Genomic DNA, 14,816 nt, shown 5'->3' with positions numbered 1-14,816 from the left:
GTCCCTTCTGCAGCTCCAGGTAGGGGCCCAGTGGGCATCGCAAACTCAGAGAAGCCACCTGGTCCTCTGATCACTTTGCCTGCACCGGCTCCTCCTCAGGCACGCCCATCCCAGGACATTTTCCTGGCTGCCCAGGCCATAACCCTTCAGGTTAGCCTCGACTTTTTTGTCATCCATATCCACTTCATTAGCAACCCTGGCAACACCGCCTTAGGAATATTTCCAGAATCTGGCAAGGGGCAGTGGCTCATGCCTGTAATCTCAGCACTTTGGGAGGCCAAGGCAGGCGGATCACCTGAGGTCAGGAGTTCAAGACCAGCCTGGCCAACATGGTGAAACCTCGTCTCTACTAAAAATACACAGAAATTAGTCGGGCGTGGTGGCGCATGCCTGTAATTCCAGCTACTCGGGAGGCTGAGGCAGGAGAATCGCTTGAACCTGGGAGGCAGAGGTTGCGGTGAGCGGAGATCATGCCACTGCACTCCAGCCTGGGCGACACAGCGACACTCGGTCTCAAAAAAGGTTTCCAGACTCTGCCCACTGATCTCTTCTCCCTGACCCCACCTTGGCCCTGCTCCCCGATTCCTCCCCTTTGGTTAACCCTGGAAACCTCCTCACTGGCTCCCTGCTCTCCATCCTTGCCACACAGCCAGAGGGACCTGTGAGCGCCTCAGTTTGGTGACCCACCCCTCCTCAGAGGTCTGTGGCTTCAGGGTAAAGTGGTCATCAAGGCCCCTAAGACCCTGCCTGAGCCACTCCGCCTTCCTCTTTGGCCCATCTCTCTGTCTTGTTTGATCCACCCGACCCGCCTTGCTGTTGAAACTCTCCAGACTCCTTCCTGCATTTGCATGGGTGAGTCTCCCTCCCCGGCTGTGTCTCCCCTAGATGGTGTGTGCTGGCCTCCATCTTATCACTCAGGCCTTAGCTCAAATGTCACCTCTTCCAAGAAGTCTTCCATGACCACAGTGAAACCCCCGCAGCACTCTATCCACATCTGAGATACTTTTTTTTTTTTGAGATGGAGTCTCACTGCCCCAGGCTGGAGTGCAATGGTGCGATCTCGGCTCACTACAACCTCTGAGAGATTCTTGTGCCTCAGCCTCCCGTGTGGCTGGGATTACAGGCAAGTGCCACCACGTCCGGCTAATTTTTTGTATTTTTAGTAGAGATAGAGTTTCACCATGTTGGCCAGGCTGGTCTTGAACTCCTGACCTCAGGTAATCCGCCCTCGGCCTCCCAAAGTGCTGGGATTACAGGCATGAGCTACCATGCCCGGCCTGAGATACTGTATTTTTTATGAATTTCTGCCTTCCTTAATATGTATTGATGTGTGTCAGATACCAGCTCCAGGAGGGCAGGGGTATCCACCAACTGGCTCACTGCTGTAGCCTCAGGTCTAAAAGAGGACCTGGCATGTAGTAGAGGCTCAATAAAAATGACTGGACTGAAGGTGCTTGGATGTGCGCAGTTCCCAGTACCAGGCACTTCCCTAAATACCATACACACAACTATTTAATCCTCACTGTCCACCTGTGGAGTAGGTTGTCACCCACCCTATTTACAGTGAGGAAACAGGTCTTAGAGAAGTTAAGCGGATATCCTGGGCTGCACGGCCGGCACGTGGTGGAGCTGGGGCTTAGGCCAGAAGCCAACTGCAACCTCTGAGGAGGCAGGTTTATGAGACCCACTCAGCCAAGCATAGTGGCTCACTCACGCCTGTCATCCCAGCACTTCGGAGGCCCGGGTGTGGGGATCATTTGAGGTCAGGAGTTTGAGACCAGCCTGGGCAACATAGCAAGAACCCCTCTCCACAAAAAATGAAAAAAATTACCCTGGCCTGATAGTGCAAGCCTGCAGTCCCAACTGCTCTGGAGGCTGAGGTGGGAGGACCCCTTGAGTCTGAGAGTTTGAGGTTGCAGTGAGTTTTGATTGCGCCACTGCACTCCAGCCTGGGCAACTAACAAGACCCTGTCTCTTAAAGAGAAAGACCTGCTCTCTGGATGAGAAAACAGGCCCAGGAAGGGAAGGAGTTGCCTGAGGTCTGTCTGTGAGTGGTTGCCTCTGGGTCCCCATCCAGGTCCACCTGCCAGCATGGAGGGCGAGCGTACCAGACCATGCTGCTCTGGGAAGAGACCCCCCAGGCCAGGTATGGCAACTCAGGCCTGTAATCCCAGCACTTTGGGAGGCCCAGACGAGAGCATCACTTGAGCCCAGGAGTCTGAGACCAGCCTGGCCAACAAAATGAAACCCTGTCTCTACAAAAAATAAACATTATTAGCCAGATACAGTGTGCACGCCTGTGGTCCCAGCTACTTGGGAGGCTGAGGTGGGAGCATCAGTTGTGTTCAGGAGCCTGCAGTGAGCTGTAATGGCGCCACTGCCCTCCAGCCTGGGCGACAGAGCCAGACCTTGTCTCAAAAAAACAAAAAAGGGAGGCCCCCACCCTCCGCGCCACGCTCCTGGCCAGAAGCCTCGAGGGGAGTGCGTGCAGGACGGAGGCCTCATGAATAATTGAGGGTCTCAGGCAGGCGGCCGCCCTGCAGATGTCACCCCACCGCGGGTGGGGAGGGGGCGGCGGTGACATCACTTCCTCCCCTGCGGAGTCCCCGCGTGGGTTATAAGGCGCTGCAACCCTGGCCCGCACAGTGCCTTGGACCCGTGGGACGCCCACCATGCCGCCCCGAGGGCCAGCCTCTGCGCTGCTGCTGCTGCTGCTGCTGCTGGGGACAGGTGAGTGTGGGACCCGCCAGGGGCTGGGGAGCAGGGACTTGGGTGGGAGGGAGTGGGCAGTGCAGCCAGCAGAGGCTTCAGGGGCCGAGCCTCCAGCTGGGGACGCTGCACCTGCCAGATGGGATGAGGAGGGGATGTGTGGGGACTGGCACGTCCGTGGGGCTGGGGTCGGTACCGGGGACAGCAGCCAGGGCGGCCAAGCCCAGTGCCAGTCTCCTTTCTCCACAGCCACCGCTGCTCCCCTGGCACTGAGACCCTCCAAGGAGGAGGTGAGGAGTGTGGAGCCCTTGCCCTGCCTCACCTAGCTGGGGCCCCGCCCTCCCTGCACAGCCTGCCCCATGATCCCCATTGCCCTCAAACCAGCCGTGCTCCTCCCCATCTCCCCTGCCCTCAACTTCCCCTCTGACCCGGCACCCCTGCCCCCCAGCTGACCCGCTGTCTGGCAGAGGTGGTCACAGAGGTGCTGACTGTGGGCCAGGTCCAGAGAGGACCCTGCACTGCTCTTCTCCACAAGGGTAAGGAGGACCCGGGCCACACTTGCCCTCCGGAGCCCCATCGGACCTGACCTCACCCCACCCAGGGTCCTGCCCGGGTGCCCACATGCTCTCCCGCCCGGGCTACCTGGAGGAAGGGGTCCTCATCCCCAGAGCCCGCTGCCTGGGCCAGCAGGGCACTGCCCAGCGTTCACACCTGACAGAGTCTGGCCACCAGCTCCACCCTTGTGGCTCCCTGCAGAGGGACCGGACGGGGCAGGGAACGTCCCCTCCCAGGTAGGATGAAATAGGACCCTCCCCTTCCAGTCTGGGCAGCGCCCCTGTGAGACTTCGGGCAGGCCCCAGAACTCTTTAAGACCTCAGTTTCCCAATTCGAACCCCTGACCTGAGGTGATCAGCCATCTCGGCCTCCCTAAGTGCTGAGATGACAGGCGTGAGCCTCCATGCCCGGCCTCAGTTTCCCAACTGGATGCTTGGAGAGCGTCCTTTCCGTTTCTGCCAGAGATGTGCGGCACAGAGCCCCATGGCTGTGCATCCACCGAGGAGAAAGGCCTGCTGCTTGGGGATTTCAAGAAGAAGGAGGCTGGGAAGACGAGGTCCAGCCAGGAGGTGAGGGATGAGGAAAAGGAGGAGGTGGCAGAGAGGACCCACAAGTCCGAGGTCCAGGAACAAGCCATCCGTGAGCAAGGGCACCGCCAGCTCCACCGGGAGGAGGACGAGGAGGATGAGAAGGAGCAGAGGAAGAGGGGGCCCATGGAGACCTTCGAGGACCTGTGGCAGCAGCATCTAGAGAATGGAGGGGACCTCCAGAAGCAAGTGGCAGAGAAGGCCAGCGACGAAGAGACGGCCCAGTTCCAGGCAGAGGAGAAGGGGGTGCGGGTGCTGGGTGGGGACCGCAGCCTGTGGCAGGGGGCCGAGAGAGGCGGAGGAGAGAGGCACGAGGACTCACCCCACCACCACCACCACCACCAGCCAGGGGCTGAGCCCAGGCAGGAGGAGAAGGAGGCTTTGGAGAGTGAGGTGAGTAGGGGGATGGAGGAGGAACACCAAAACAGTGTAGAGGCAGGGCTGACAATGGTCAGTGGAGTTACAACTCAGCAGCCACCCATGCTGGCCCTGCACCACCAGATCCATCACTAGTGGATCTCAGTGGCCAAGACCGACACCAGGACTGGGTAACAACTTCCGTGCAAGGCCTCTGCCTCATACTTCCATACTACCGTATGGACTACAGCAACCAAGATGGTGCCATTATTGCACAGAAGCAAGCCACCGTCACTAGCAAGTTGGCCACCATGAAAAGTGGCTGCTGTGCCTGCTTCACTAGGTGACAGATAGATACCATTGCTGGGTCATGGTAAACAAGGTGTCACCATGATTGGTGGTACCAATAACAGGCTGGGCATGGTGGCTCACACCTGTAATCCTAGGGAGGGGAATCCTTTCAGAGGCCAAGGTGGGAGAATCCCTTGAGGCCAGGAGTTCAAGACCAGCCTGGGCAACATAGTGAAACCCTGACTCTACAAATAATTTTTTTTTTTTTTTTTTTTTTTTTTTGAGACAGAGTCTCGCTCTGTCGCCCAGGCTGGAGTGCAGTGGCACGATCTCGGCTCACTGCAAGCTCCACCTCCCGGGTTCACGCCATTCTCCCGCCTCAGCCTCCGAGTAGCTGGGACTACAGGCGCCCGCCACCACACCCGGCTAGTTTTTTGTATTTTTAGTAGAGACGGGGTTTCACCATGTTAGCCAGAATGGTCTCGATCTCCTGACCTCGTGATCCACCCGTCTCGGCCTCCCAAAGTGCTGGGATTACAGGCTTGAGCCACTGCGCCCGGCCCTACAAATAATTTAAGAAATTAGCCAGGCATGGTGGCGCACGCCTGGTCCCAGCTCTCAGGAGGCTGAGGTGGTACGATCGCTTGGACCCAGGCGGTTGAGGCTGCATTGAGCCATGATTGTGCCATAGCACTCCCGCCTGGGCAACAGAGCAAAACCATCTTTAAAAATAAATAAGGCTGGGCCTAGTGGCTCACGCCTGCAATCCCAGCACTTTGGGAGGCTGAGGCGGGTGGATCACCTAAGGTCAGCAGTTTGAGACCAGCCTGGCCAACATGGTGAAACCTCATCTCTACTAAAAATACAAAAAATCAGCCAGGCGTTGGTGGTGGGTGCCTGTAATCCCAGCTACTCGGGAGGCTAAGGCAGGAGAATTGCTTGAACCCGGGAGGTGGAGGTTATAGTGAGCCAAGATCGTGCCACTGCACTCCAGCCTGGGTGACAGAGCGAGACTCCGTCTTAAAAATAAAGTGCCGTCACGTCACAAGGTGCCCATCCCAGGCACCTTTGCCAGTCCCAAGCCACTGCTGTTGGCTGTGGTCACATTAGCCAGCACCTCTTCCGGGGTTACAGCAGTCAGGATGGTCACCATCGCAGTCCACGACGATCAGAACGACTGCTGCTGGATGCCACTATGAGAACCCACATGGCCCACAATCACAGTGGCCTGCCTTTGAAGGTGGGTGCTGACCACCCCATTTCTGACCCCACCAGGCACAGGAGGTGGAGCGGCTGGAGCACTTGAGAGACGAACTGAAGGTGACAGAGACGCTGGGGGAGCAGCTCAGGAGGGAGGGCTGACCCCTGCCTCAGGCCCTCCTTCCTCCCGACACACCGTGGCTTAGGACTGTTGACCCCAAAGCCTCCACCTCACCTGGCACCTCACGCCACCCCTACCCAAGCAGGGGAGGAGATGGGCGTGCCTTGGAAACACACCCAAGGAGGCGAGTCTGAGCTGGGCTCAGCCCCAACTGAGGAAGCACCCCCACACCTGCGCACTCCCACCCCAACCCTTCTGAGTGAATAAAGCACAAAGAAACGCAGCCTGCCTCCGTGAACAGCACTTGATGTGACAGGGACGGGCCCCAGAAGGACCCAGAGGATGGGAAGACGAGATCAGTCTGGCCTCTGGTTGTCAGAACGGGGGTTTTATTTATTAAATGGAAAGTTATATTAACAATGAAATGAATCAGACGGGGCCGGGGTCGTCAGGAAGAGGTTTTGAGGCTGGGGTGGGAGGCAGCCGGGTGTGGCTGCGGCCGCTGTGAACCACAATGTCGTCGTATTCATCCTGGGGGCAAAGGGGACCAGGCAGAGGGGCTCAGGTGGCTGTCACTTTGCCTGCCACCCATGTCCTCATAGAGCACCCTAAGAATTGGGTCTTGCCTCAAAGCCCAAGTTTCCCTGCTCCTGGCTAAACCTCCCCGTTTCCTAGCTCTCAGAACTCCATTTTCTTTTCTTCTCTCTTTTTTTTTTTTGAAATGGAGTCTCGCTCTGTAGCCCAGGCTGGAGTGCAATGGTGCGATCTAGGTTCACTGCAACCTCCGCTTCCCAGGTTCAAGCGATTCTCCTACCTCAGCCTCCCAAGTAGCTGGGATTGCAGGCATGCGCCACCACGCCCAGCTAATTTTTGTATTTTTAGTAGAGACGGGGTCCTGCCACGTTGGCCAGGCTGGTCTCGAACTCCTGACCTTGTCATCCGCCCGCCTCGGCCTCCCAAAGTGCTGGGATTACAGGCGTGAGCCACCACACCCAGCCAGCACTCCATTTTCAAGGTCACTTCTACAGACCAATTTCTAGCTCAGCCGTCACTCCAGTGTTTCGGCAACTGAGGTGGCCCTCCTCCACCCCTTCTCTCTGCCTTTACCCAAATTCCTCCACACCCATCATTTAGCACCGCGCCTTGCCCAAGGTTGCATCCATATAGCTGGGTTCTCTGACTCTCTCTCTCCCCACCGCTGGCGTGGGTCCTGCCCCACCACTGCTGGTGTTCAAATCACTGCCACGCAACGTTGTCTTTTCACAGCCTGAGATCTCCAACTCCTGCTCCCTAAAATCACCCCTGGTGCTGCCACCCACCCCTGCCTGTGTTCACCAATCACTGCGACCAAGGTCTTTTCTCCACCCCTGCCTGAGTTCTACCTTTGCCACTGTCTTAGTTTTTCAGTCACTTCTGCCCAAGCTCTTCCCACCACCCCTGTCCAGGTCTCTCCTGACTAGTGCCCCGTGTCACTGGCCGCTGCTGCCTGAGTTCTCTAACAGCAGCCCAAGGTCGGTGCCTAATTATCTTCTCCGGCTTCTTGCCTGCCGGTCTATCCTGAACCCCCAGCTGGGCTGCCCTGTCTCTCCTGACTCACGCCCTCGTCTCCGCTGTCGCTGTCGCTACTGCTGCTGCAGGGGCCGGGTTTGTCGTCCTCGCCCTCAGGCTCAGGGGCTCCGTGTGCACGGAGGAGGCGGGCGAGGATGGGGCTGGGCCGGAGCATGGCACTGCCCAGTGGGGTGCGGCCACCGTACATGCGGGCAACAGGGTTTGCGCCTGCCCTCAGGAGAAGCTCCAGCACATCGGCCGCCTGGGCCTCCACTGCCAAGTGCAGAGGGCTCCGGCCGCACGTGGGCTCCTGTGGGGGAGCAGCAGAAAGGTCAGAGGGCCCGAAGGCGGGATAAGCCCCCTCCCGCCGACGGCACCTTCCCCCAGGTTGGGGCTCACCGGTTTGTCAAGGTCAGCTCCAGCATCTCGGAGCAGCCGAACCATCTCCACATCTTTGTGGATAACGGCCACATGGAGTGGGGTGTGGCCTGGGGACAGAGTGATTGGTGTCAGATGAGGTGAGGGGTCCCCCCTGTGCTTTGATCCTGAGGGAGGGTCACGTGGCCTGAGGGTGATCAGGTTTGGGGGCTGGTTCCTGAATTCGTGGGTATGGCAAAGAGGTACCTGGGTCCTGTCTTGGATGGCCTGAGCTTGCTGGCAAGTGCTAGGCCTGGGTTGTTCGAAGCCTGGGGCCCGTGGGTAAAGAGCCTGGGTTCTGTGGACAGGGGGTCTGGATTTTGGGGCCAGGTGTAGACCCAAGTCTCTGCTCTTACTTCACAAAGGACCTGAGCTGGCATGCTGGCTCACACCTGTAATCCCAGCACTTTGAGAGGCCAAAGCAAGAAGATCACTTGAGCCCAGGAGTTCAAGAAGCAGCCTGGGCAACATGGCAAGACCTCGTCTCTACTAAAAATAAAAAATAAAGGCTGGGCACGGTGGCTCACGCCTGTAATCCCAGCACTGTGGGAGGCCGAGGCAGGCAGATCATTTGAGGTCAGGAGTTCCAGACCAGCCTGGCCAACATGGTAAAACCCTGTCTCCACTAAAAATACAAAAATTAGCTGGGCCTGGTGGCACATGCCTGTAATCCCAGCTACTCAGGAGGCTGAGGCAGGAGAATGGTGTGAACCCGGGAGGCAGAGCTTGCAGTGAGCCGAGACAGCACCACTGCACTCCAGCCTTGGTGACAAGCAAAACTCCATCTCAAAGAAAAAAGAATAGGCCCGGCATGGTGGCTCACACTTATAATCCCAGCACTTTGGGAAGCTGAGGCGGGAGGATCACGAGGTCAGGAGACTGAGGCCATCCTAACATGGTGAAACCCCGTCTCTACTAAAAATACAAAAAAATAGGCCGGGCGCAGTGGCTCAAGCCTGTAATCCCAGCACTTTGGGAGGCCGAGACGGGCGGATCACGAGGTCAGGAGATCGAGACCATCCTGGCTAACACGGTGAAACCCTGTCTCTACTAAAAAAATACAAAAAACTAGCTGGGCATGGTGGCGGGCGCCTGTAGTTCCAGCTACTCAGGAGGCTGAGGCAGGAGAATGGCGTAAACTCGGGAGGCGGAGCTTGCAGTGAGCTGAGATCCAGCCACTGCACTCCAGCCTGGGCAACAGAGCGAGACTCTGTCTCAAAAAAAACAAAAAAATAGCCAGGCGTGGTGGCACCAGGCATGGTGGCACATGCCTGTAGCCCCAGCTACTCAGGAGGCTGAGGCAAAAGAATCGCTTGAAACCAGGAGGCAGAGGTTGCAGTGAGCTAAGATCACACCACTGCACTCCAGCCTGGGCAATAGAGCAAGACTCCATCTCAAAAAAACAAACAAAAAAAAAGAATAAACAATAAATAAAAAATTAGCCAAGTGTGGTGGTGCACACCTGTAGTCCTAGCTACTTGGAAGTCTGAGACCAGAGGATCATTTAAGTGCAGATCAAGGGTGCAGCACACTGTGATGGTATCACTGCACTCCAGCCTGGGTGACAGTGAGATCATCTTTAAAACAAACTTAAATTGGCCAGGCACAGTGGCTCACGCCTGTAATCCCAGCACTTTGGGAGGCTGAAGCGGGCAGATCATGAGGTGAGGAGATCCAGACCATTCTGGCTAACATAATGAAACCCCGTCTCTACTAAAAATACAAAAAATTAGCTGGGTGTGGTAGTGGGCACCTGTAGTCCCAGCTACTCGGGAGGCTGAGGCAGGAGAATGGCATGAACCCGGGAGGTGGAGCTTGCAGTGAGCCAAGATAGCGCCACTGCCCTCCAGCCTGGGCGACAGAGCGAGACTCCATGTCAAAAAAAAAAAAAAAAAAAAAAAAAAAACCCTTAAATTAAGGTTGCTGCCCAGGCACGGTGGCTCACACTTATAATCCCAGCACTTTGGGAGGCCGTGGCGGGCAGATCACCTGAGGCCAGGAGTTGAAGACCAGCCTGGTCAACATGGTAAAACCCCGTCTCCACTAAAAATACAAAAATAAGCTGGGCATGGTAGCATGTGCCTGTAATCCTTGTAATCCCAGCAACTCAGGAGGCTGAAGCAGGAGAATCACCTGAACCTGGGAGGTGGAGGTTGCAGTGAGCCAAGATGGCGCCACTGCACTCCAACCTGGGCAACAGAGCGAGACTCTATCTCAAAAAAAAAAAAAAAAAAAAAAAGGTACCAAGTAGCTGAAAAGCCTGTGACCTGGGGCTGAGAGGTAGGCCCTGAACACTGGGTCCTGAATGACCTCAGTCCATCTGAGGAGGGGTCTGGTCTCAGGTGGCTGGGCTTATAGGCAGGGGAACAGAAACTTGGATGTTAGGGCTGTGGGCAGATAAGCCCTTCTTCCCATGAGGCTAAGGAGGGCTGTCTCTGAACCCTGCTGCCCATCGCTGGGAACCTGGGGTGCCAGAGTTTCACAGAGGGCCTGAGCTCTGCATTCCCTGGTCCTGGGTGGGGTAGGGATCCCAGCTGCAATGCATTCTGCAGGTGGGGAGCCTGGGGGTCCAACAACTGGATCCTGGCAGCTCTGGGTCTGTGGGTGACAGGTCTGCATCCCAAGTGACCTGGGGCCTCCAGGTGGGGGTCCTGGGTCCTACATATCCAATTCTCAATCATCTGGACCCTGAGTGGAGGTCCCTGGTCCCAATGTCTGGGCTCCTGAAGCCTAGGTATGATTTCCCAAGGAGCTCGGTCTCGAATCAGGGAAGCTGAGCCCAGGGCCAGGTGCTCTCGCCTAGCCCGGGAGCTGAGTCCTTCCCTGATGATGCACGACCCTCACCCTCGTAGTTTTCAGCCTCCAGCTGCAGCTTCCAGTCCTCCTCACTCTCCTCTTCTTCCTTCTCCAAGTCGGAATCGGGGTACAAGGCGACAGGGGTGTGGTTGGTGTCGGGAGTATGGTCAGGGCCCTGAGCGAGGGAGGTGTCGGGGGCTTCCCTGGGGCGCCGGGGGCGGGGCTGAAGCAGGGCACGGGCACAGGCGTGTGCTCCCACACGGCAGGCCAGGTGCAGCGCCGTGTGGCCCCTACGCTCCGCCACGCACAGCCCGGCGCCTGCTGCATACAGCTTCTCCACCGTGGATGCCTCCCCCAGGATGGCTGCCAGGTGCAGGGCCGTCTGCAGAAGCAGAGGACAGGCGGTAGGGAGTCACACTGGGGACCCTGGACCCCAAGCCCTACACCATCCCCTCGTGGCTCACCTGGCCTAGGTCATTCTGCAGGTCCATGTACTCAGTACCAGCTGAGAAGCCTAGAAGAAAATCCAGGAAGGGTTCATGCTGATGAATCACGGCCAAGTGCAGTGCCCTGGGGACAAAGACCGGGGTCAGAGGGCAAAGTTCAAGTCCTCTTGCATTCCTTCATTCGACAAACATGGGGCGCCTCCTGTATGCTAGGCCTTGTGACCACAGTTCCCAGAATCCCCTGTCAGCTAGCTGGGAGGTCAGAGGTCAGAGTTTCATCAGCAAATTCGTGGAATCAATGTTTATTCACTGGGATTTCCACTTCTGCCCAAGATGAAGTAACATGGACCAGAATCCCCTCCCAAGTGAAACAAACAAGCAAACAAGAATCAGACGAAATACAGTATATGAAGTAACAGTGTTGAAGACACCGGACATCGTGCAGTGAATCACAGTGACCCCTGAAAGACAGGAAACACAAGGTGGGGCCCACACTTGACTGCCACAGTTTATTGTCTTGAGAGAGAGTCAAAGCCATGGTGCAGAGAATCCAAGCAGAGCCCATCAGGCTGTCTGAGGTCAGGAGATGGACACGGAGGAAGAGTGTGTGGAGACCAGGGTGGCTAGTCACAGGACAGGGTACAAAACAAAGACAGTTGCCAAAGGAGAGACTCCTGGGGGAGGTTCTCTTGCGTATTCCGGAGAATACGGACCAGCCATGCCCGTGAGTCTGTGGGGATGGGAAAACCATCCAAAAGGATTTCAGAAAAGTGCTTGTTACTCACACGGGGCCAGGAATCGTGAGTGTTCCCACCAGCCAGGCTGGAAAAACATAATCACAGGCTATTGGGTGGGATACTTGCCTCAATAGTGGGGAATTAATTAGCTGTAGATGGGGTACTGCTCAACACCCACCTAACAAACCATAAAAGCAATAACTTGAAAGACTCAAACTACTACTTCTGAGTAATTTAATTCCACCCCAGAATAATATTCAAGAATATTTATAGGAATACACAACTATCCAGACTAACAAGGTAAAATTCACAATGTTGGCCGGGCGCGGTGGCTCACGCCTGTAATCCCAGCACTTTGGGAGGCCAAGGTGGGTGGATCCTGAGGTCAGGAGATCGAGACCATCCTGGCTACCACGGTGAAACCCCGTCTCTACTAAAAATACAAAAAATTAGCCGGGCGTGGTGGCGGGCGCCTGTAGTCCCAGCTACTCGGGAGGCTGAGGCAGGAGAATGGTGTGAACCCAGGAGGCGGAGCTTGCAGTGAGCAGAGATCGCACCACTGCACTCCAGCCTGGGCAACAGAGCGAGACTCTGTCTCAAAAAAAAAAAAAAAAAAAATTCACCATGTCTGGCACCTAACCAAAGATTATCAGGCATGTAAAGAAGCAGGAAAATATGATCCATAATAGGAACCATCAATCAATTGAAACTGACCCAGAAATGACACAAATGTTAGAATTTGCAAACAAGAATATTAAAACAGTTCATTATGCTGGGCACGGTGGCTCACACCTGTAATCCCAGCACTTTGGGAGGCTGAGACAGATGGATCACTTGAGGTCAGGAGTTTGAGACCAACCTGGCCAACACGATGAGACCCTGTCTCTACAAAAAACACACAAAAAATTAGCCAGGCATGGTGGCACGTGCCTGTAATCCCAGCTACTCAGGAGGCTGAGGCAGGACAATCACTTGAACCGGAGAGGTGGAGCTTGCAGTGAGCCGAGATCGTGCTACTGCACTCCAGCCTGGGCGACAGAGTGAGACTCCGTCTCAAATAATAATAATAAAATAAAATAAAGTTCTTTTACTCTATGTGGAATGGCATAATTTCACTTTAAGGTAGCCCATGATAACTTAAAGTTGTAAACTATCAACCCTACAGCAGGAATCAGCAAATTTTTTCTGTAAGGAGCCAGATAACTATTTTAGTCTTTATAAGTCAATAGTTTCTCTTTCTGTTTTTTGTTTGTTTGTTTGTTTCTGTTTTTGTTTTGTTTTTTTGAGATGGAGTCTCGCTCTGCTGCCCAGGCTGAAGTGCAGTGGCGTGATCTTGGCTCACTGTAACCTCCGCCTCCTGGGTTCAAGCGATTCTCCTGCTTCCCAATTAGCTGGGACTACAGGCGCCTGCCACCATGCCCGGCTAATTGTTTGCATTTTTAGTAGAGACAGGGTTTCACCGTGTTAGCCAGGATGGTCTCGATCTCCTGACCTCGTGATCTGCCCGCCTCGGCCTCCCAATGTGCTGGGATTACAGGCGTCAGCCACTAAGCCCAGCAGTCATATGGTTTATTTTGACTACTCGACTCTGCTGTGTCAGTATGTAAATGAATGAGCTTGCTTGCATTCCAAAAGAACTTTATTTATGGAGCTTGAAATATGAATTTTATATATTTTCACTTGCCATATAACATTATCCTTCTTTTGATTTTTAGAAACTGTTTAAAAATGTAAAGACCATTCTTAGCTCATAACCATACAAAAGCAGATGGCTGGCTAGATTTTGCCTGGAGGCCATAGTTTGCCAACCCCCACCTTAAAGCAACCACTAACATAACAAAAAGAGGAATATCCAATAAGCAAACAAAAAAAAAAAAAATGAAAAACACTATTCAGAAGGAGCAGGATTGAAAAAAAGTAACAAAAACTATACCCAATAAAAGGCAAAAAGGAGGAAAAAGAAAACATAGATAAATAGAATATATATAATAGAAATGGGATAAATTTACACAATCATATCAATATCAAATTAAATGTAAATGGTCTAAACACTAATTAAAAGGCAGAGACTGGCTGGGCACAGTGGTTCATCCTTGTAATCCAGCGCTTTGGGAGACCAAGGTGGGAAGATTGCTTGAGCTCAAGAGTTTAAGACCACCGCTGCACACAGCGGCTCACACCTGTAATCCCAGCACTCTGAGAGGCCACAGCGGGTGGATCACCTGAGGTCAGAAGTTCGAGACCAGCCTGGCCAACATGGTGAAACTGCTGTTGCTACTAAAAATACAAAAATTAGCCAGGTGTGGTGGCACACGCCTGTAATCCCAAATTTAGGAGGCTGAGGCAGTAGAACTGCTTGAACCCCGGAGGTAGAGGTTTCAGCGAGCAGAGACAGTGCCACTACACTCTAGCCTGGGTGACAGAATGAGACCGTGTCTCAAAAAAAAAAAAAGAGTTTGAGAACACAGGGGGACCCTGTCTCTACAAAAAAATTTAAAAGTTTGCCAGGCATGGTGGCATGTGCCTGTGGTCCTAGCTACTCAGGAGGCTGAGGTGCAAGGATCACTTGAGCCAGGAGGTCGTGGCTACAGTAAGCCATGATCATGCCACTGCACTCCAGCCTGGGTGACAGAGCAAGACCTTGCCTCAAAAAAAAAAAAGGGTAGAGATTGTTAGATTGAATAAAAAAACAAAGGCCAGGGGTGGTGGCTCATGCCTATAATCCTAGCACTTTAGGAGGCTGAGGCAGGTGGATTGCTTGAGCCCAGGCATTCAAGATAAGCCTGGGCAACATAGCAAGATCCTGTCTCTATTAAAAAGAAAGCAAAACACAATTATACATGGTCTACAAGAAACACCCTTTAGATATAAATAAATTACCCAGACATGGTGGAGCAAACCTGTAGTCCTAGCTACTTGGGAGGCTGGGGTAGGGGGATGGCTTGGTAGGAGTTCAAGACTGCAGTAAGCCATGATTGAGACACTGTATCCAGCCTAGGTAAGACCCTGTCAATAGGCAGGCAGGCAGGCAGGCAGGCAGGTAGGTAGGTAG

At 54.5% G+C, this 14,816-nt stretch overlaps 2 protein-coding genes across 5 annotated transcripts in view; one reads left to right on the top strand and one right to left on the bottom strand.

Annotated features, from left to right (window-relative positions):
- Positions 1–2,644: 2,644 nt before the first annotated feature.
- On the top strand, positions 2,645–6,103 carry CCER2 (coiled-coil glutamate rich protein 2). The gene is made up of 5 exons (XM_045379583.2): positions 2,645–2,730; positions 2,959–2,999; positions 3,158–3,245; positions 3,727–4,244; positions 5,775–6,103. The coding sequence occupies exons 1-5, from the start codon at positions 2,673–2,675 to the stop codon at positions 5,859–5,861; spliced, it is 792 nt and encodes a 263-aa protein (XP_045235518.2). The 5' UTR covers positions 2,645–2,672; the 3' UTR covers positions 5,862–6,103.
- Positions 6,104–6,189: 86 nt separating this feature from the next.
- NFKBIB (NFKB inhibitor beta) overlaps positions 6,190–14,816 on the bottom strand; it is a 12,098-nt gene continuing 3,471 nt past the window's right edge. Inside the window, exons 2-6 of one of the 4 annotated variants that reach the window (XM_005589143.5) lie at positions 11,046–11,151; positions 10,630–10,963; positions 7,768–7,856; positions 7,418–7,678; positions 6,190–6,351 (exon numbers count right to left, since the gene is read on the bottom strand). In XM_005589143.5, coding sequence (XP_005589200.2) covers positions 6,250–6,351; positions 7,418–7,678; positions 7,768–7,856; positions 10,630–10,963; positions 11,046–11,151 — 892 coding nt within the window. In that variant the 3' untranslated portion in view covers positions 6,190–6,249. The remainder of the gene's footprint in view (positions 6,352–7,417; positions 7,679–7,767; positions 7,857–10,629; positions 10,964–11,045; positions 11,152–14,816) is intronic. The other 3 variants (XM_045379579.3, XM_015441440.4, XM_074023471.1) reach the window with 3 other exon arrangements.

Source organism: Macaca fascicularis, chromosome 19, assembly GCF_037993035.2.
Source record: "Macaca fascicularis isolate 582-1 chromosome 19, T2T-MFA8v1.1".
Lineage (NCBI taxonomy): Eukaryota > Metazoa > Chordata > Mammalia > Primates > Cercopithecidae > Macaca > Macaca fascicularis.
Note: the sequence above shows the minus strand (reverse complement) of the source record. Positions and strands in the feature narration are given on the sequence as shown.

Bases quoted from the DNA above. Each gene is read 5' to 3' on its own strand.
- CCER2 (XM_045379583.2), top strand. From the start codon at position 2,673: ATGCCGCCCCGAGGGCCAGCCTCTGCGCTGCTGCTGCTGCTGCTGCTG. The intron at 3,000-3,157 runs GTGAGGAGTGTG...CCTGCCCCCCAG, and splicing joins TGAGACCCTCCAAGGAGGAG to CTGACCCGCTGTCTGGCAGA. The intron at 4,245-5,774 runs GTGAGTAGGGGG...TGACCCCACCAG, and splicing joins AGGAGGCTTTGGAGAGTGAG to GCACAGGAGGTGGAGCGGCT.